General features: G+C 40.8%; 1 protein-coding gene and 1 long non-coding RNA gene across 8 annotated transcripts in view; one reads left to right on the top strand and one right to left on the bottom strand.

Moving 5' to 3' along the window:
- The window catches only part of Fat3 (FAT atypical cadherin 3), a 576,218-nt gene that overhangs the window by 464,155 nt on the left and 91,174 nt on the right, over positions 1-20,889 (top strand). For 6 of the 7 annotated variants that reach the window (XM_040735214.1, XM_040735213.1, XM_040735217.1 and 3 more), the window contains 3 exons: positions 2,339-2,478; positions 15,050-15,325; positions 17,669-17,879. In XM_040735214.1, coding sequence (XP_040591148.1) covers positions 2,339-2,478; positions 15,050-15,325; positions 17,669-17,879 — 627 coding nt within the window. The remainder of the gene's footprint in view (positions 1-2,338; positions 2,479-15,049; positions 15,326-17,668; positions 17,880-20,889) is intronic. The other variant, XM_040735218.1, reaches the window with a different exon arrangement.
- Positions 8,898-12,580, bottom strand: LOC110343513. Its single transcript, XR_002385816.2, has 3 exons — positions 12,313-12,580; positions 11,428-11,556; positions 8,898-9,063 (listed from the first exon to the last, which is right to left on the bottom strand). It is a non-coding gene; the product is annotated as an uncharacterized LOC110343513 (long non-coding RNA).

The raw sequence follows: 20,889 nt of genomic DNA, 5'->3' as shown, positions 1-20,889 counted from the left end.
TAAGAATTTGATTTAAGTGAAATCTTGGCTTAACTGGGAGCAAATGTCCTAGAAATGAGGATTATAGCATGCTGGCCACATGAGTGAATGGGAAAATGTACCAAGGATGCTAATGAGCTATCTCTTCTATGACATTAAAAGTTTCTTATCAGGAGTATTTAAACAGCAAAGACCAATGAAAGAAACAAATACAGACATGGTAAATACACGCAAAAAAGAAAAGAGAGGGTTATAAAAACAAATTTGCAAAAGTTGCCAAAAATATTAATAAGAACAAAAATTATGAAACAGCATATAATCCACATATGTATAAATACTCACTATACACTATACAGTTAGGGTGATGGTGTACTTCGCACACAAGCTCTGAAGGATCACAATCAGTAAGATCAAGAACCGAAATGGGGAAAAACTTTGCCTGTGTTTCCTCTAAGCATCATTTTCATTCATCTTTCAGCTGGAGACAATAATTTGCACAGTTGTCTTCCTTTGACCCACAAATGTTTGCCTTTCCTAAATAACTGACACAGAGAGATGAACACTATTCCCCTAAATCAACAACAATGTAAAACAAAGCTCTCAATCTTCATATTTGGGGAAGTAAACAGCACGGGGCGGGTGTTGTGTGGTGTGGAGCATCTAACATTGATGGGGCTGTGGCTGGGTCCATGAGCTAATACCCTCCCGAAGCAACTTGAGAAGTTGCCTTCTTGTCTTTCTCTCTCGTGCTTTGGATGTAAATGATCTGCCTGCTACTTAAGATGACTGATGCTTTCTGTTTCAGTCCATGTATCCACCCAGGAAGTGTTGCCTGCAACAAGAAACCACTCTCTAAGACCAGCACTCCTCTTCTTCTGGGCCCTCAAAGCTCTTCTTTGGAGTTAGCATCTAGTGCTTCTTAGTAAATCAATTAAAGACAGTAATTGGAAGATGATTCTCTTTTAGATGAGATTTTTGAGATCATGCATCATCTCTAAGCTATTCTCTGGTACCCCTGTATCTCCACAGCTTTAATTAAATGTCAAAGGCAATTATGCTCTCTCCAGTAATTAAATAATCCTATGTGAACATGGTAGCTGCAAGCAGTTGGTACTTGGAATATACATGACTACATTTTTAGAAAGAAAGCCACATTACTTATTTTTGTCACTGGAGGACAAGTTTCAGAAATTTGGTTGTGACTCTTTATCCCCTTCACTCATCTGTCCACTTAATATTGTAATATCATGAAAATGTGCTGTTAAATGACCAGAAAAAATTCAAAGACTGCAGGAAGTAAATAAAGCCACGCTTCTCTTTTCTAAAATATGAAATTCAGTAAATACATCGCCCCACATACTAATGTTAAATAAAATTACCATCTGAAATCAAAAGTAGTTCACACATGCAATTTCCGACAAATATAAATAGTACTGGTGAACATATACTGACATTTAATTAAAATTGTTCCAACACTTAGACGGTTATCTTTTCTCTCCCTTAAAAAGGTCCCTAATTTGGGAAAGTTTATAAGTGACACTTCTGTTCAGAGATAAAAACGGTCCCAATTCTAATGTTATCGTAAGTATGTCATTCAAGACAAAAGGACAAAAGATAATTTTTTCTAAACCTTTGCGAAAATTGCCTTATAAGTTCACTAGTGTTATATCAGCAATATAATATCCACGTGGAACCTCTCAGATCTGATGGTTTCATGTTGTTTCTGTGAAATCATCAGCCACTTGGGATAAAACTAATTTACACTGCCAAGATGCCAAAACATTTCTCTGAATATCCCAATGTTCAGGAAGACTCATATGAAATTCATTTTAAAATTTTTCTTATCTTCCTGTATTCATAATTTTGTTTCTGACATTTAATTGAGGGACTCTGAATTCTACTAGCCAAATGTTTACCAACAACCCTAGGATAGACCTAAAAGTATCAAATCATTTGTGTTCTTTGTAATTGGAATAGTTTTTACTTAGAATGTATTCTGCGAGAGGAAAAGTGAAACCGTTCCCAAGTTCCCAGCATGGTAGCTGAGAGTGTTTGAAGTGCTGTTAGCCTTCTCAGTGTTTTATGGAGTCAGTTTATGTCACCCTGACGTTACTGCTGGGGGTTTTATTTACAATACATTGGTTTTTGTGTCATTTGCTATGCTTAGAGAGGGTGGCTTTTAAAATACAAATGAAGTTAGAAATAGCAAGGCCCCATTTAAGATTTATGAAATTTGAGCCATAGGGATGCCTGCTGGAAAATATATCTACATAAAAGTGTCCTGTAAAGATATATGCCTCCATACACTTAATACCTTCTCAGATGTGCTAATTTCATGTTGTTTCTGTGAAATCATCAGGGGGGAATTTTGACAGCTCTTTTGATGCAGAGAAGGGTGTTGGGACAATTGTCATTGCAAAACCTTTGGACGCAGAGCAAAGGTCGGTCTACAACATGAGCGTGGAAGTCACCGATGGAACAAATGTTGCCGTCACTCAGGTAAGACATTAAGTTACTGACTAGCAAGAGTGTGCAAAGATCTGCTAAAGAGAAGTGGAAGCAATAAAAAATAGATCCACGAAGTAAAAAATTGTATCTGTGGATTTTGTTTTAGTGAACAACTGAGACAAAATGTTCCATTGGTGTTGCTGTAGAATTATTTGTCTCCTCTTTCAAAATGACTATGGTTGTTGGCTCATGGAAGAGTGGTCGTTTACGATAGGTTCATCTCTGACAGTAGTCAACTTACAAAGAGCCCATCGACGTTGTCAGTGTTAGCCCAAGGTGAGATTCTTCACCTCCTCATTCCCTGAGTCACTAAAAATGTAAAAAGAAAAAAAAATGTAAAAAAGCTAGAGATAGCTAAACAGCCTCAATAAGGAAGAAGATCAAGGCCTGGGGATCCACTGTAGTCTTTGTGTTGGGTTCTCTGTCCTGGCTGCACGTTGTACACTCTGTCATGGTGAGAGGAGACCCAATGCTCTTATAGCCGGACCCCAGTGCCAGAGTTCCTGTGAATGTTCCCATGCAGCTGGAGTTGAGGAACGTCTGCTCTGCCTCTTGCGTGCCTAGAAAAGACATTGAGAGCTAGAAGAAAACTCTTGTCTTATTGCCTGACTCAGAACACCTCTGAACTTCTTCCCAAGAGAGACTAACACAATGCTAGCTCTCAACACAGTGGATTTACCTTAAATATAAGGGCTTCGTTTTGTTATTCAGCACCGTAAGCCCAGCCCCACGTGGCGCGCACCGCAACTCGGCTCTTCCTGCTTCTCTTGTTGTTCGCGCAACCCCAGCAGACGTGAGTGGTTGATCTGGGCCCTGCTCTCTGCTGGACCCAGATGGATACTCAGAATTCTTCTCAACACAGTTAGGTAGTGAGTAAAAAGAGTTCTGCCAAACCAGAAGCCAGAAAGTGATGATTTATTTTAAATATGATTTACACTTTTATAGCCATGAAATTTGAAAGCAGGAGGAGGGAGATTTCATACGCTTGTCCAAACAACTGTCTCTTGGTCTGAAGCTGCAAAAAAAATAAAAAAAAGTAACATGACTGACTGTTTCCTTGTATTGAGAGAGCGGTAGAAGTTGAAGGGAACAACGGAGTTCATTTCAAGTGACCAGTTACTTTCCATTTGAATACAACTGTAAATGGAAATGACTCACATGTCATTGTGTGACTGTTCCCGATGCTCACTTTGCTCCCTTCCTGCTTATCGGGTGACCACAGGAGCCTGTTTACCTTAGAGAGTCTCTCTTACACCTGTTAACCCAGAATATGCATTAACAGCACCTCATACTGTCTGGTAATTGACCCAATTGGGACAACAAGTTATATATTCCTCCTATATAAAACCACACCACTCCTTGGCATGTTTTGAAACTCAAATCTGAGCACATAAATGAGGCCGCCTGGCTGAGATTCCATGGGAAATGCGTACTAGAAGAGTATGACAGAAGACCAACGCCAAACAATCCATGTGCAGTATTGCTGTTGATGGTGCTAATTCATTTTAAATGAGATTTAAATTAGATTTTTTTAATTAGTTGTTTCTTATCATATCCAACCCCAGCTCTTCTGTGCTAATTAAACTCCAAGACATATTCTGGTAAAATACAAATAAGCATGAATCCTATTCATTTCCAGACTTTTCCTCTGGGTTTTTAAACCAGTTGAATTAATCAGTGTTCAGTGTATCTAGAATGTATAATTCATTAAATATTTTCAGAATGAATGAATAGATAGATTCTACACATCCAGTAGGGCCTATCTAGAAAAAGGTATGCCAGATCTCTGAACCACAAAACATTCATGTTAACAATGGCAATGAAAAAGTTAGCAAAAAGACATTTAGGACTGCAGGAGGATGCGATGAGAAACAATTTAGTAACACTTATTTCATAAATATTTCTTCAGTTCATGCCATATGCAATGAACTACGGTGCTTAAGGTCATGGTGGTATAGTTTTGATCGTTTGTTATTTGAGACAGGTCTCACTGTATTTTTCTCAAACTCCTAATCCCAAGCAATTCTTCTGCTTCAGGTCACATGGTAGGTACACTCCACCTGCTAAACTAGTAATGCAGTTTTAAGGCCAAATGTCTCATGTACATTTATTAAGACAATATGGAATTGTAAGTCTTTGAATCCGTACTTATCTGAGACCATGCTTTTCCAAGCTTATATACATTTACACTTGACTCTACAACATTCTTAAGCAGTCTGAGAAATTGGGGTGAACTTGGAGATCCCCTTAGCAAGAGCAAATTAAGGAGTTTAATAAAAGGCATCATGAGATTTTTCTTGTCAAAAATACCCAAGTCATGCTGTTCTCAAGAACCATGTCTTTAGGTAATAAGCACTCAGTTTCCAAAGCATGCACGGTGTCCTCATCAAGACCATGGCCATCAGAAGGCCATAGTCGTGTTGGACCTTTCTGCCTTTACCCAGGCTTCCCTGGACGTGGCAGCAGAAACAGTTCCCTGCGCCATGTCAGGTACATTTGAATGACAGTATGTTTGGGAAATAAACAGAGCGTTCTAGACTTCTTTTAGAAACTGCTAAGATATGCTCAAATCCATGACCCTAGATAATGCAATGATTCCATCACCAAATAGATACCTTTTTCCATGTAGCTAGATTAATGTCCTGCAGTTTACAAGCCACCTGTTCAGAACTCCTTGGGGGACTTTTCTCTCCTTTGTTCACATGAGCTCACAAAACATGGTAGGACATGGGCTTCTCATCAGCCGTAAACAGCATGTTGAATTTTACTTCACAAATATCAAACAAATCCGAGCCTCGGGGATTCAGCGTCAGCATGAAACCCCGACTTCATCTTCAGTCTTGTCCAGTTCAGACTCTCACAGGATTCTTGTGCCTCCGAGCTACAAATTCTGATGCTGCATAATTTCTGAGGATCGCCTAAGCCGAACGCAGACTGCAAAGGGGCCTGCGCCTTTCCCATTACAAAGATCTCAAAGAACAAAATGCGAAAACAGAGCATCGCCACGTGAGCAGCCGCAGCCTGATGGGATGGACGAAGACTTCTGCAGGAAACTGCCTGGGGTTTAGAAAGCAGAGCTTCGCACTTTTTACATTACAGCACAGTACAGAAGTGGTCCCTATTCTACTGTAGAAGCCTAGAGATGAGCAAGGAAGTCTGTATTAAAAAGGAAGGACAAAGGTGTGACGTTGTCTGTGGACTGTCTTCTTCAAGTAAAGATGAAGAATCACAAGGAACCCTGGTAGTTGTAAGCAGCAGGATTGGGGAATATTCAGGGAATGGAGGGACGACACTTAAAGAATTGAATGAAACACTAACAAGGTTAACCTTCCACCCCAACACAAGCAGAATTACAGGAGTTTAAGTGGATCCCAGCCCTGGTCCCCAGACAAGACAATGGCCATTTGCATTACAAAAGAGCCAAGATGCTTTAATACAGATAGCTAACACCCTGTTAGGGCAAGAACATTAGACATATTATCCTGCTGAAGACTCACTGAGTCAAGGTAAAAGAGGACCAGAGGCTACTTAAATTGTCTTTCACTAGCTAAAGATGGGTCGCTCTCTCAACTTTCACAATAACTTTGCAAAGCAGGTACTAAAAATACTCACTATAGGCAGAATCGGTACACCCTGCCTCTCCCCTAAAAATGTCCACACTCTGGATGTCCCCTTTAAAATTTTGAAGTATTGTATTACATGCTAGAAGGGACTTGAGAGATAAAATTAAGGGCAAAGGTCTCCAGGTAGGACCTATCAACTACCAGAGGCTTGACTGTCAACTTTTTCCAGCTGGAATCAGAAAGGCAGGAAAGGGAGAAGGCAGAGAAGTCAGTGCAAGGAAGATATGAGACAATTTGGGTACACAGTTGGCCTCAAGATGTTGGGGAGCCAGGTGGAAACCAGGACCTCAGTCCCATAACCAGAAGGCTCTGTACTGAGCCTGAACGAGGAAGGAGGTCACTAAAAAAAGGAATGCATCTATGTCAGTCCCTTGAGTTTAGCCTTGACTTCAATATTCAGAACTATGAGATAATAATAATATCAGGTGTTATTTTAAATATCTAATTTGGTAATGACTTTTTGGATCAGAAATACGAAACTCATTGCCTACTGTCATTTCCATTTTACTATTTAGGAAAAAGGCCCAAAGCAAGATCAAGTGGTTTAAGGACACCCTGAACTCAGACCCACACAGGCAGACACTAGAGCCTAAAGTTTCATCCACTATACTGTGCCAACTGTCAAAGGCAGCGTTACAGGAAGCACACCTTTTTAAGTTGGTCTCCTGGGAAGCAAGACACCTGTAACCTTCAGACTGTCTCCTAGCTATCCGGAGGACCCCAACCCCAAGGACATGCTACCCGGGATGATTCATGATGACTATTAGCACTCTCTGTACATTTGCCAAATCAGTCAGAATTACTGTGTCTTCATAGAAAACATAAACAAACGTAGAACAAGGTTCACTGGACAAGAAGGCATACAAATATATAATACTTGATGTTTGCATAGTGAGATTCAACAAGCCTCATTAGGAGTGTTCATTTCCCAGTAACCCTGGAAAAGCTGAATCAGGAGTTATCAACATTCTTTTCCATGGAGAAATCGAGGCTCAGACTGGCTAAGGGGCTGTCTGGATTCAGAGGAAAAAGATACAAGCCCACTTCTTCCTTTGAAAAAGCACATGCTATACAGGAAGTATTCCTTTACTCATTTCTATCTACAAAATATACAACTTCATCCAGTAGGGAGAGCATCTTGTATAATGAAAAAGTATTGGCCCAGAATTGGGTGGCACACATCCAAGTTGACACTTAACCTGTGTGTATTCCCATGAAAGGCAACTCACTCTGTCTAAGGCTCAATCTTCTTCACAAACTGTTGTATGAAGAAAGATGAGAAGCTTACTGGAACTATCACATGCTGAATACATACAGACTTCATTAATACAATCTGGTACTCAACTCAAAACTGGAACAACACACCTGATAGCTACAAATTATGTGAGTGACCTTTATTGTTATATGTGGAGGAAAATAGAGATAGTCGTAGCCAAATAATAATCTAAAAGTTATGCTGATTTGCTTCAGGGACTCGACTTGGGATATGTGATTTTTAATATCCTTTTCTTATTCATGGCATGCTTTGGGGTTTGTAAAGCTGGAAGAGCAAGCTCATAATTGTGGTTCTACAACCAAGCTTGACATTAAACTTCTCATTCCATATCTTCCAAAATTCTCAAGGTCCACATGGGCGGTTACTTGAGCAAGGCCTGCGCTGATTGGAGTGGGAGTGAGGAGGAGCTATAACCAGATTCTCAAACTTAGACTTGAATCACATTGTGTGGATCCCATCACTGAGACTGCTTGGTGTCCCTCACTGCCCTGCTCACTTAGAACAGATGTGACCGTGAAAAATCTGTCTTCCATCTTGATCCCTTTCTCTGTCCACAGATGCTTCACCAGATGGAAAAGGGATGAATTTTTTTCTACAGATGTTTGCTAGCTCAGGACATTTCCAGGATAGTTCTCCTCCTGCCAAGAGTTATCCACGTTAGTGTCATTTGCCTCTAGCTGGTGAAAATAGCACTGGTCCAAACTTTCCTTTGGCATTTAGTTAGATTAAGGAACAACTGAAGCAACCCCACTGCTTACTGATAAAATACCAAAAAAGACTTCTGTTAAAGGAGAAGAAACAAAGAATGACAAAATTTAAGTACATGTAATAAATCTTTGCCTGGCACCTTATGAGAAAATCACATTTTGAAAATAGATTTCCATTTTCAAGGTAGCAGGGAACTTTCAATTCAAAATAATTATTTGATTATATTCCTGGGTTGAGAATGACTCTTCCAGTTATCCGTTTTGTGAGTCAGTGTTTTCTCTATAACAAAGAACGTGGCATTTACACACATTTGTTATCACACACACATGATGTAAGTCTGTTCTTAATGTATATGTGAGCTAAGCCACATGAAAATAATTATGAATGAACTCAGATCTGACTCTGAAGAAACCAGATTTGAATCCAACCTTGTTCTTGTGACTTTGGGCACATCCTTTAACATTTTCTCCATTGAGGAACCAGATATAATAGAGTCTAAGGAGCAAATATGATGCACATTTCTACACAGGAAGTAACTGTGATAAAAGTTTTCTATTCATGCATTCCAAAACAAAATTCACATCTTTGAGAAGAATGCAAGGGGTATCTCCCCTGGAAAAGATATTTTAAATATGGCTTAGAAATGCAAACAGAGGCAGAACAGAATCTCAGTAATTTAGGACTTAATTGGTCTTGCCCAACAATTCACCCCCATGGACTGTTCTGCCATGAACCTTTGCAAAAGTAGGGTTTTGGCACCTACCCAGACTTAGCTTAGAGGAGCCTGTGGAATGCAATGTGTTTGTGGGGGGCAGTGTTGAAGCCAGCCCTGGAGATACATCCCATGCCTGGGTTTCCTCCAGCCTCGAGTCTTTTGTGCTTTTGTAAGCTTTTCAATTACCATTTTGAACACAACATCTTTGAGAGTTACTTTGCTTTGTTAGTTCAGAAGCTCACAAATGGCCCCGACTGTGGGAAATAAAAAGCAAATGAGGAGAAGGAAGTCTTTTACAGAGGAACACTTGTTCTGACTGTAGATTAGGCTCAAGACAAAGCAAGCAGAAAGAGGCAAGCATTTCAAGATCACATCAGCTTTGAAACTTCATGAAGGTCAGGGCAGCTTGCTGGCCAGTAAGCCTTTCACATCTGTTGATGTAACTGCCACTCTGAAAACAAATATTTTAGCATCTTGACTAAGTTACTTGAACTTTTTAAAGAATCGGCATTCAAAGAATACAATATGGTTTTGCAAATACACTAGAGATAAAAACAATACTGGAAACTCTCTTGGCACACTTCTCGATCTTTTTCTGCAAGTACAAACGAGGGGACAAAGCCTTCCCCTGTTATTGACTCTCCTAAGAGAAAATTGTCATGCCACAAATATGATGAAATAACTAAACATGCCACTCAGCAAAGCACATCTCAACCACTGTAAACAGGTGCACAGCTATTTGTAAGGGTAGTGAGTCTGGATATATTTATTTGAAAAAAGAATCAATGATTTTCTAGAATGCATTCACATGCTAAGATATTATGAAATAGAAAAATCATTAGTGGCTCTCCTGTTAGTTAGGAGTAGGAGAAGAAGAGGCACCACACCCACCATGTAAAACTGTGTTGTAAGACACGGTGCAACCAGGCGAAATAAAGCACCTTGAGTCAGGAGAAAAATGTAAGACCACCTCTAGTTTCACATACACCCCTTAAAAGGTAACATAGAAAGAAATACAGAGCCATGTAGAGAAAGATTAAACTAGATCTTGCCCTCAAATAATATTCCAGAAAAAAATCCAAATGCACTAAAGAGGAAAGCGAAAGAAAAGAAAACACACAAATGACACCTATAAAAATTACATGTATTCTTCTATATCATGGGGATGTGGAAAATATTCCAGAATTATTCACTACCCAAAAACAATATAGAAAACACTAGATGCATTGCCTTCTGCAAGGCATTAAAGTAATTTGCACCCAGAATAAGTCTGTGACAGAATTTAGCACAACCTTGTCATTTATATCACCCAGTTTCCAAAAGTAAAGAAGGAAACTAAACTTTCTAGACCCTAAAAGAATAAACTGGCATAAGCAATTTAACAGAAACAGAAATGCAAAGGGCTCTCAGCCTTGCTCATAATGGGAACATGCAAATGAAGGCAACACTGAGGTACCAATTCTCATCTAGCCGGTTGGCAAAAGCTCCAAGTCTTCCCACAAACTCTGTTGGCACGGACGGGGAGACAGTCATTCTTACACATTGTTGTAGGGATACACATTGGCAAAGGCTTGGAAGAACGGAACATAAAAATATTTCACAAACCATAGAAGCATTTATCCTTCCACCAAACTACTCTAATGCTAGGGCACAACCGTATACCAGAGAAATTACTAAGAGACATAGGCACATTTATTTTCTTACATACTCTAAGAACGAATAATAGAAAAATCGCAACGCGTCTGTAGCAGATGACTGAGATGACCATGATGTTCATTGGAGAGCATTTATTTCTGTATGGCTGTGAATTTATCTCCAGGACACCAAGCAGGGCTCTCAACACTGCCTGGGGCCATGAGCTGCTTGCAGCTCTGTCCTGTATCCACTAGATACCCCAGCATCCTTCCTTTTGGTTGTGAATTTTTGAAGTGACTCATGCCAGTTGGGAACAATATACATCTTGTGTTCACTGTAATTCCTAATGTTAATACAAAGTGAAATAGTGTGGTAGGGGATGTGCATGTTATCGCTATATTGACAAAACAGATGAGCGCCCATCTGGTTTTAATAAAAAGTTATCTATAGGAGACAAGGAGAGAGCAGTGAAGCCAAACTTCTTAAATTGTTCAATTTTTTTCTTCAGCGGTCTAACAAATATATTTTGATTATATCCACCCCACCCCCTCTCTGATTCCTTCCCCAGTCCCTCTGCATCCTCCCTTCCCAACAATTCTCCCCTTACTTTTATGCCCTTTTTATGAACTGGGAACCTAAGCTTCTCCAAATACACTTTTGGTATGATTTTAAAATGACGAAAAAGATTAAATGTTGAAAAAGCAAGTGCACCCAAACATAACTGACATATTTTCTTATTCAACAGTAATTTTGAACTGGGCACACTCAGGGATAACCTCTTTAGGCACTAGGAAATCTGCCTGCCCCAATGCCGTCTTCCGTGAACACGTCTAGGTTCCACAATAAAGTCCCAGGACTCCATTTGTTCAACAAGGCCTTGCTTTAAAGTCACTCCTGGACACTCCCTATTGATTCAGCTAGCAAATCACTATCTATCCTTTAAAACAAGTTCTAAGGTATGGAAATAAGTGGAAGCAGATTACCTTACATGTGAATCCAGGACTGGAGAAGAATTAAGGATGTTAGTCATCTAACTTAACTTTGAGTTCCTATTTGGAAGTTCTTCTCAAGAACAAGAGAGCTGGAAAACAGTATGAACTTGTTTTGAATAACTGTAATAGAAATGCAGACTTTATTATTCTGAGTCCTTTGGATTCATATTTCAAGCCAAACAATGACTAATTATGATCTTGTCACTGAACATAAAAAATGTCAGCATCAGAAGAAGGAAAAGCAAATGCAGAAACAATGTCACCAAGTAAAATCACTAAATTCGGATACATATTTGTGAAGTCAAGATTTTTTTAAATTCCCTCCTAATTTCATCCAGTGGATGAAAGCAAAATTTAAGTCAATCCACTAGCAAGAATTTCCAGGAGTAGATTGCAGTCTCCAAATATCATTTATAACAAAAGAAAGAGAAGGAGATACAAAAGATTTTTGGTGCAATGGATAATTCAAGAATAGAATAGAAAATGTTCAAGACAATCCTAACAATAATACCAGTTCTTGCAATTACCAGAAAGCAAGGGAACTGGCTGAGAGTGTAGTTCAATAGCAAAGTGCTTACCCAGCACAGCAAGATCCTAGGTTCAGTTCCTCACACATCAAAATCAATCAATCAAAGAAGGGAGGAAGGGAAAAAAGAAGAAAGAGGAAAAATTGAGAGAATACCAGGATTGTGTTAGAAAAACTAAGTGCCAACCTGAAGACAATCCTACTGTTAACATGAATACTGCAGTCAAACATGATCAAAACAGCCGAGGCACCCAAGGACAAATTCTTCCTCTGATCATGCTAGAAACCCTACTACTACTATTTTGCTGAGTATGAGTGTAGTGCTCAGCCACAGATGACACACTCCCTACCTTGGCCAGTGTTCAGAGAATATCACAGAAGAGGGGGCTTAAAGCTGGAGAGAGATAGAGGTTGGGGAGGACTGGAGTGAAACAGTATCTTCTGTGCAGGACAGGACTGTTGGCCCCCATGATCTCATAGTAGCTGTTGTCACCTGCATAAGACCTAGACAAGATCAAGCCAGTCAGCATTCCAGCATGGAAACGAGAGAAGGGCATGAGATACCACCTTAACTGAAGACCTCTAACAGTTAATGACTTCTGGGGGAGGGAGAGTCAGTTTATTTAAGGGTGTGGTCACTGGTAGCTAACCATACTCCACTGGATTATCCCACACCTGTGAGTATATGAAGCCCAAATTGAACTCAGTGAATGCTTGTTAAGAGGTGTGGGGAGCGTGACACTCTAGACCTAGGAGGTAGGCAGTGGATTTGGGAGGTCTCAGGGGGATAGGAAGGTGAATATGATCAAAATGCCTTAAATGAAATTTTCAAGGAGTTAACAAAATATTAAAAAAAGAAGTTTGTTGGTTAGTTTTATATAAATTTGCCAAAAGCCAGAGTCATTTGGGAAAAGGGACTCACAATTGATAAAATGCAAACCTGTCTGGAATTTTCTTGATTAATTATTGGTGTGAGAGGGCCCACCCACTGGGGGTGATGCTACTTCAGGGCAGATGGTCCTGAGGTGTACAAGAAACCAAGCTAAGTGTCCCTCCATTACCTGCTTTAATCCCTGCCCCGGGTTCTCACCTGGAGTTCCTCCCCTGACTTTCTTTGATGATGGACTGTGATATTGAGATGTAAGGTTAGTTGCTTTTGGTCATGATCTTTATCACAACAACAGAAACCTTAAATAATACAGGAATGCAGACCAAAACTTGACAGAGCATAATTACACTTAAAAACATTCATCGTTGCCCGCTCTCAGTGGAGCTAAGAAAGTAACAGCTTATTTTGAACTAGAGGAAAGAACTGATGACTATCCTGTCTGTCTTCAACATAATGAGCAAGTAGTAATCAAAGGTCGGAGAAGTTTATTTTACAGACCTTTCCCAGCTAACAATCGAGAGAGGGATCGTAGAATCAGAACACTAAACACTTTATAGATTAGTCTTAAATGATCACCAATGACTGCTAACATCATAGTATAAGAGAAACACCAAATAGGGTACATCTGCAGAAGAAGAACATGTGTCACTCAAGAAGGATGTTTGTAAAAGTAAGTAAAACTGAAAAGGAACTTGCACCTGAATCACACCATGACTCCTAGACCATACTACCAATTCGTAACAAATATAAGGGTTGAGAATATAGAGAAAAACCACGAGGATGCTACAAGCAAAATTCAGACTGGGAACTAAATTAAAAAGATCTCAGTCTCTTCCACAGCAACAATCAGAAGAAAATCAAGAAGATTTACAAAGAGGTAGAGGGAAATTCTGCAAATTAAAGCATGAAAGGACATGTTAAATACAATGCTTGAACCTTTACATTATGATTAAAAGAAGTTTACATATGCATACATACAGTAATTTAACAGTGGAGAAATATTAGCATAGGTTGTACATTTAATATTAAAGAATTACTAGGGTTTTTTTTCTTTTGTTTTGTTTGAGATTGGGACAATAAAGCTGTGGTAGGTATGTGTACACGTGTCTTTATTTATTCTGAGAGTCCCGAGCGCGTAGAAATGCATACTGAAATGATGTGATAGCTGTGATTTGCTTCACAACCATCTGGGTGGCAGGTAGGGATGGCTAGAAAGACCATGGAAGCCAGACTAGATAAGATCTGATCACTGTCAAGGCTGAGTGATTCAAGTAACACCTCTACACCTACCCAGAAGATTCCATAACAAGGGGCCTCATGAAGAAGCAATGGTGGCTTAGTACTGGAGCTATCTGAGCAAGCTTTTAGCTAGTCTTCTCTCAAAGAACAAGTACAGGGTGAGGCTATGGATGCCGAGAAGCTCTGACTGCATCCAATTCACCTCCATTCCCTCCTTCCTTCACCCTGTCTAATCTTGATTTCTTTCCTCACTTTGTATTAATTACTGTTTTCATTGTTGTAAAAGAAATACCTGGCAAGACAACTTAAAGGTTTATTTTTCCTTATATGTTGTGGAGATACATTCAAGCATGGCAGCAGGAGTTTGAGGTCACTAGTTAGCTTGCTCCCTTTTCTTTTCCTTTGTACTCAATTTGGTACCCTAGCTCACGGGATGCTGCCACTAAAATTCAAGATGGCTCTTCCATCCTCTGTTAAACCTCTAGAAACGCCCTCAAAGCCATATCTAGAAGTGTGTCTCCCAGGAGATTCCTGGTCAAGTCAACAGTGAAGATTAATCCCTCCCTGCACTCCTGCTATGCTAGCCTACCATAAGGAATGGCATACAGATAGGACTTTAGGCAACAGAAACCTCCAAATGAAAGCCACCTTGTAATCATTCACACTGTGCCTCAGATCAGTCTATGGAACTATCTCCTCTCATGGATGCCTCAGCTGTTCCATTATTAATGAGATTATAGATGCAATCATAATTGATGTTGCTGCTAATGTGAACTGATGGTTTACTGCCAGCTACTTACTGGCAGAATGTTTTTTTATAGGAGAGCTTGTTGTGTGTTGAGATTGCTGATAGAAGCTAGGATACAAGGATACAAAGAGAGGAAATAAAAAGGTGACCTCTTTCAGTGGCAGTGAGTGAGTTCGGGTTCCTTATCACTCTTGCCTTCTTTTGACTACAGGTATTTATCAAAGTGCTGGATAATAATGATAATGGCCCAGAATTCTCCCAGCCACATTACGATGTGACAATTTCTGAGGATGTGCTTCCGGATACAGAAATACTTCAGATTGAGGCCACAGACAGAGATGAGAAGCATAAGCTAAGCTACACCATCCACAGTAGCATCGATGCCATCAGCATGAGAAAGTTTCGGATGGACCCCAGCACAGGCGTGCTCTACACTGCTGAAAGGCTGGACCATGAGGCCCAGGACAAGCACATCCTCAACATAATGGTAGGACCAGACTCGCAATTTTGCTTTCCTGACAGAACCGTTAACCAGCCAAGGCATATACCTCAGTCTTCAGAAAGCCAGGGCCCTTAAATTCTGTAAATCTAGACTTTGCACTGTCAGGGTACATTCAGTTTTGCCTTTGTATTTCAATGAAGAAGTTACTCTTCTTAGAAAGCAACTCCATAGTTTTTGTCAACCTGAAGTATTAGATAAATTCTGCAGATATTGGCTGTTCAGGAAATGCTATTCACAGACGGATTAGAGAGTCAAGCCACAGTCAATGTTCCCAACTCACGGGTTTGTCTGGAGCCAGGAGATTGTGTGGGAAAGTTGAAAGAAGCCCCTGAAGAAGTTCTTCACAAGGGTGACCCTTTGCTCAACCCACAGGAAGCTCAATCCTTGGAAGTATTTGGGGATCCCATTTCTGATGTATTGCATTGGTGTTGGACCTATGGGTAATACTGGTGACCCCAAAAGAACTGAACATGCATTAAATCTTCAGAGACTCTTGGTTCTGAATTCATTTACCTTCCTTCAAATTATGTAGATGTGGCTAAGAAAGATGAGTAAGAATTCTCATTGATTCACTTATGGCCTATAATCTGTCCATGAAATAAGCCCCAGAACAACATTGACATGCACAGTCCCTGCCTCTCAAGGCCTCTATTACACTCCTGAAAAACAGGAATGGTGACTGTGATTTAATCTGCACATATTGAGTTTGGGATGCCTAAAATTATGAATTCCCAAGTAATCCACAACAGTAACAACTTTTGCCTTCACTGAAATCTTCTTGTACAAGAGACAACTTGAGTGCCATGATCTCAGCTACAGTTTCTACTTAAGACACCAGGAGACAGAAGGGACAGTTCCCAGAGGCCACTTGATTCACCACCATGGCCATTCATTCATTCATTCATCCATTCATCCTTTCACAGATATTCTTTAGCCCATATTGCACAGCAAGCACTCTCACAAACACTGAGATAAAAATCCTCATACTCTTGAAGCTAGTATTCAATTCATTCAAAAAAGTCTCCAGAGAGAGTTAGGTTATACCCTTGGGCATGGACAAGCAAGCTATAGAATTTCAGCATGGCACGCTGACCATGATGATGTTTACATGATATTTTAGGAGCAGAAACCTCACAGTGGTGAATAATCCCATTTTCATCGTTTTTCGAGTAATTTCTGTTCATCCTCTTTCAGCACACTCAAAAATCAGGGTCACCCACTGTCATCCATCATTTATGTAGTTAGATGCTTAGGACAAATGACTGCTTTAGGCCACCTTCTTCCAAGCCTCCCTTGCTCATTTCTACCATGTCCTAGTCATAAAAATTCCTTTCTCCTTGATAGATCCTCTTGTAAGTGTTACAATGTCTGCACATTTCTCTGGAATTATACAGCTCAAAATTGAACAAGCCAAGAGTATTAATTCAATTAATGATACATCAAATAGTAACAGACCCACACGGATAAAGAATAGATTATTTATAAGCTTCTGTCCTATGCAATTCAGGGGAATCTTAAAGTCCAGGAAAATCAGACTGAGGGTTCTTAGAAGTTATGACTGAATGCATCTTTCTAGTGGTCAAGGTTCTCTAGTAGGTCTGGGCTCTGCCTGCCTAAAAATAGTCACCTGTCATCATCACCCTCATGTTATTCCTTCCACCTTTTCATTGTTATTTCATCCAGGAAGTTGAGTGTTAGAATATATTCCTCTTCCTACTCACTGTGAGGGCCTTATATGTATTCCATGCTGGCATTTAAGTGCTTGGTATTATGCTTTTCTGTGGCTTGCTTGCACTACCCCCTTCAAAGATCCCAGTCTTCTTGAGGACACAGACTGCCTAGTTCGTTACTGAGCCATTCTACTTATGCCATGAGCCTGACATTATAAATAGCAGTACATGTTAGTTAATGAATGAATGAATGAATGTAACAATACTGCATTTACTAGTCCCATCCCCCAGAAGGTTCTCTGTCTACCATCCCATGACTAAATATAAACACACAACAATGACTGTGGGGACCAAATGAGAGAACTGGGCTTGTGGTACCCAGGTGTTACATCACAGACCAAGCATCAAGGGAGACAATAGAGATGATGCTGCCTTGCTCTCAGATGGCTCACAGCCTCAGTCTTTCCCTCCCAATCTCCCTCCCACCTTCTCTCTCTCTTCTGTCATGCCACTGTCTGTTGAGTGCTTTGTAGCTGTGCGAGACTGGGTCACGCACTTTGCGCGAATTCTCTCATTTTGTTTTCTCAGCAAACATAGCCATGTGAGTTCTTTGCAATTCAAGTTTTTAGTCCTACCGCTTCTTGTATTTTGCCTAAAGGTCAGAGATCAGGAATTTCCTTACCGAAGAAACTTGGCCCGAGTCATTGTGAACGTGGAGGATGCTAACGATCACAGCCCTTACTTTACCAGTCCACTGTATGAAGCATCGGTGTTCGAGTCAGCTGCTCTGGGATCAGTTGTTCTGCAAGTGACAGCTCTGGACAAAGACAAAGGGGAAAATGCAGAGCTCATATATTCCATAGAAGCAGGTGAGAGCTGCAGAGACCTCAGCACAAAGTGTGACCCCCCCACCCTCAACGGAGAGCCCACCCTATAAACTCACCAACCCATTTGTGCAATGGTGTGTATAAAGCTCTTAGCATTTCAATATTGGCAACAAGGGAAGAGCTTCCTTCCTTGAATTCAATCCTGGAGTTTTCTGAAATGAAGAAAAGAAGTGTGTAATGGGTTCAGTGGCTCAGAACCGGAAACCGACAACTCATGGACTCATTCTAAAATAACCACAGTTGGGTTCACTTACCAGTGGGTGGGCTGCAGACTTCAGGAGCCCCAGCATACCTAACAGGGACACAAACACCTTGCCTAGGTTGGAGGCAGACTGAGCAACCAAGCCCTTGGTGGCTATGACCCTGAACTGCTTGCTTAACCAGACAGATAAACAAATAAGAGCATGTGTGTTAAATCATAGCACTTTTCCAAGGACGCTAACATTGGAAGAGCAGTTTATAGATGGTTTGAAGGTGGATAGCTGAAAAACACTGGGGACGGAGAAAAAGCAAGAAAAAAAAGACCATGAAACTAAAAATGGCAAGTCCCTCTTATCTGTTCTGTGTTCCTCCGTTCCACTGTTTCTGAATATTCATGCTGCACATTCCCCAAGTGTTGTACAGCATGCCTGTGGTGTGCAATGCCAAATGTACATTCTCTCAGTGACAGCAAGGGGACAGTTTCCTGCCCTGCTCTTAAATGTAGAGCATTTGAGTGAGCAGCCGGACTAAAATAAGCATGGCAGGAAACTAGTTTGGGAGTAGAAACTTGAGAAAAAACAAAGCCAATAACATTATAAAAAGCCCCTGTATCAAACAATAATCTAAAAACTACTTTTTAGGTTAGGTGTCATGTTTTAGACTGGTCAGTGTTACCATCCACACAGAAGATGTTGCTCGTTAATGGCCATGTGTCTACAGAGTTTTCCCATGTGTTACTGTAGGGGTTTCCATAGATCTAAACCTACTGAGAAACCGTTATCTACCTCGTTTGCCACAGAATATTGTTACTGCCGTGCTAAGTAATCTTTGCTGCTCTAGCTTACAAATAAGGAGACTAAGAAATGAGTATAAACTACCACAGGAAGCATTTTCCGTCTGTCCATCCTAGTGTTCTTCCTAAGGTTCCATCAAATCTTATCTTTTCCTTTCCCTGTACCCATCCATATGCATCACCTCATGTCACCATAAACATTTGATGCAAGGCTTTATTTCCGTCGTTCTTACCATTTTATGGACACTTACCTGCTTATTATATTTATACATTTACTATTTTTATTCCTTGGGCCTCAGATGATTTTTAAAATAATGTGTAGGGACTCGAGAAACATATTAGTTATATCCCTGAGAACACTATTTCTCTCGCATTTTTACTTCCATGACTGGAGCATGGAGCTCAATCATTTTTTTTTTTTTTGGACAACTGACTAAAGTACAAAAGAAAAGCTATTTCTTTAAAACATATTTTACATAGAAGACCTGAATTTCCAGAAAATTATAATTTTAGGAATGATAGATATCTAAAAAAAAAACTAGCCTTTGATTGTATGCATCAGAGTCTAAAGAGAACTACAGTGTGCTTGACAAACCTGTCATAGACATTCAGCCCTTCTAAAAACACAGCCTATGCCTGGGCCTGTCTGTCCCTTATGCACACACACAGCCCTACCAAGCATGCCTGCCGCTCATACTCAGCCCAATCTCCCCCCACACACACACACCGTGCTAGCCTGTCCTTCACACACACAGCCTTGATCTCTAGATTGCCTGTCACACACACACACACACACACACACACACACACACACAGCCCAATCCCCTGGCCTGCCTGACCCCCAGCTATCACACACACACACACAGCCAGACCACAGGCTTGCCTGTCCCTCACATACACACAGCCTTGATCTCTAGATTGCCTATCACACACACACACACACACACACACACACACACACTCAGCCCAATCCCCCCACACGCACACACCCTGCTAGCCTGTCCTTCACACACACAGCCTTGATCTCTGGATTGCCTGTCACACACACACACACACACAGCCCAATCCCCTGGCCTGCCTGACCCCCAGCTATCACACACACACACACACACACACACACACACACACAGCCAGACCACAGGCTTGCCTGTCCCTCACATACACACAGCCTTGATCTCTAGATTGCCTAACACACACACACACACACACACACACACACACACACTCAGCCCAATCCCCCCACACACACACACCCTGCTAGCCTGTCCTTCACACACACAGCCTTGATCTCTGGATTGCCTGTCACACACACACACACACACACACACACACACAATCTTATCTCTGGCCTGGCTGTCCTACACACACACACACACACACACACACACACACACACACACACACACACAGAGCCAGACCACGGGCCTGCCTGTCTCTCACACACAGCCTGACTTGGGACCTGCAGAGCCCTCACAGAGCAGCTGAACAAACGTCTTTTCAGGTGATGGAAAGTAAGGGGTGGTTGTATAAAATGTTTGGTTTTATTGAACTTGTCTCACAAGCCTCAGATAAGCCAGATTTTATTCTGTTTATTGGTGGGCTATAAAATTCCTATTGTTTGCCTGGCCTCTAAAGTCACACTGGAGCTTTTTCTTTGGACTGAAGCACAGTGTGTGTGGGTGGCTGGGTGGGGGGATGGCAGAACTTTGAGTCTTGTATAGGTTTGTTAGCATTGCCTGTAATACAGCAAAACAGAAGGCAGCAAGGTTAGAAACATACTGGATCCTAAACTGCGGTACACCTGCCTCTCCTATTGGTCATTCTACAGTAATTATTGAGTCCTATGTTTGTGGCAGCTGCTATATTGTGTACCAGATAAGCAAGGACAACACAGCTTCAGCCACGCTGCCAAAAGTCTCCAGGAGCCACATATTCCAAGAAAATAATAAGACATTCATTTCCTAAAGATTCATGAGTACAGGGAAGAATAAACAAGTA

The sequence above is a fragment of the Mesocricetus auratus genome, unplaced genomic scaffold, assembly GCF_017639785.1.
Source record: "Mesocricetus auratus isolate SY011 unplaced genomic scaffold, BCM_Maur_2.0 Super-Scaffold_100044, whole genome shotgun sequence".
NCBI classification, from domain to species: Eukaryota; Metazoa; Chordata; class Mammalia; order Rodentia; family Cricetidae; genus Mesocricetus; species Mesocricetus auratus.
This window is presented reverse-complemented; position numbering and strand designations above follow the sequence as displayed.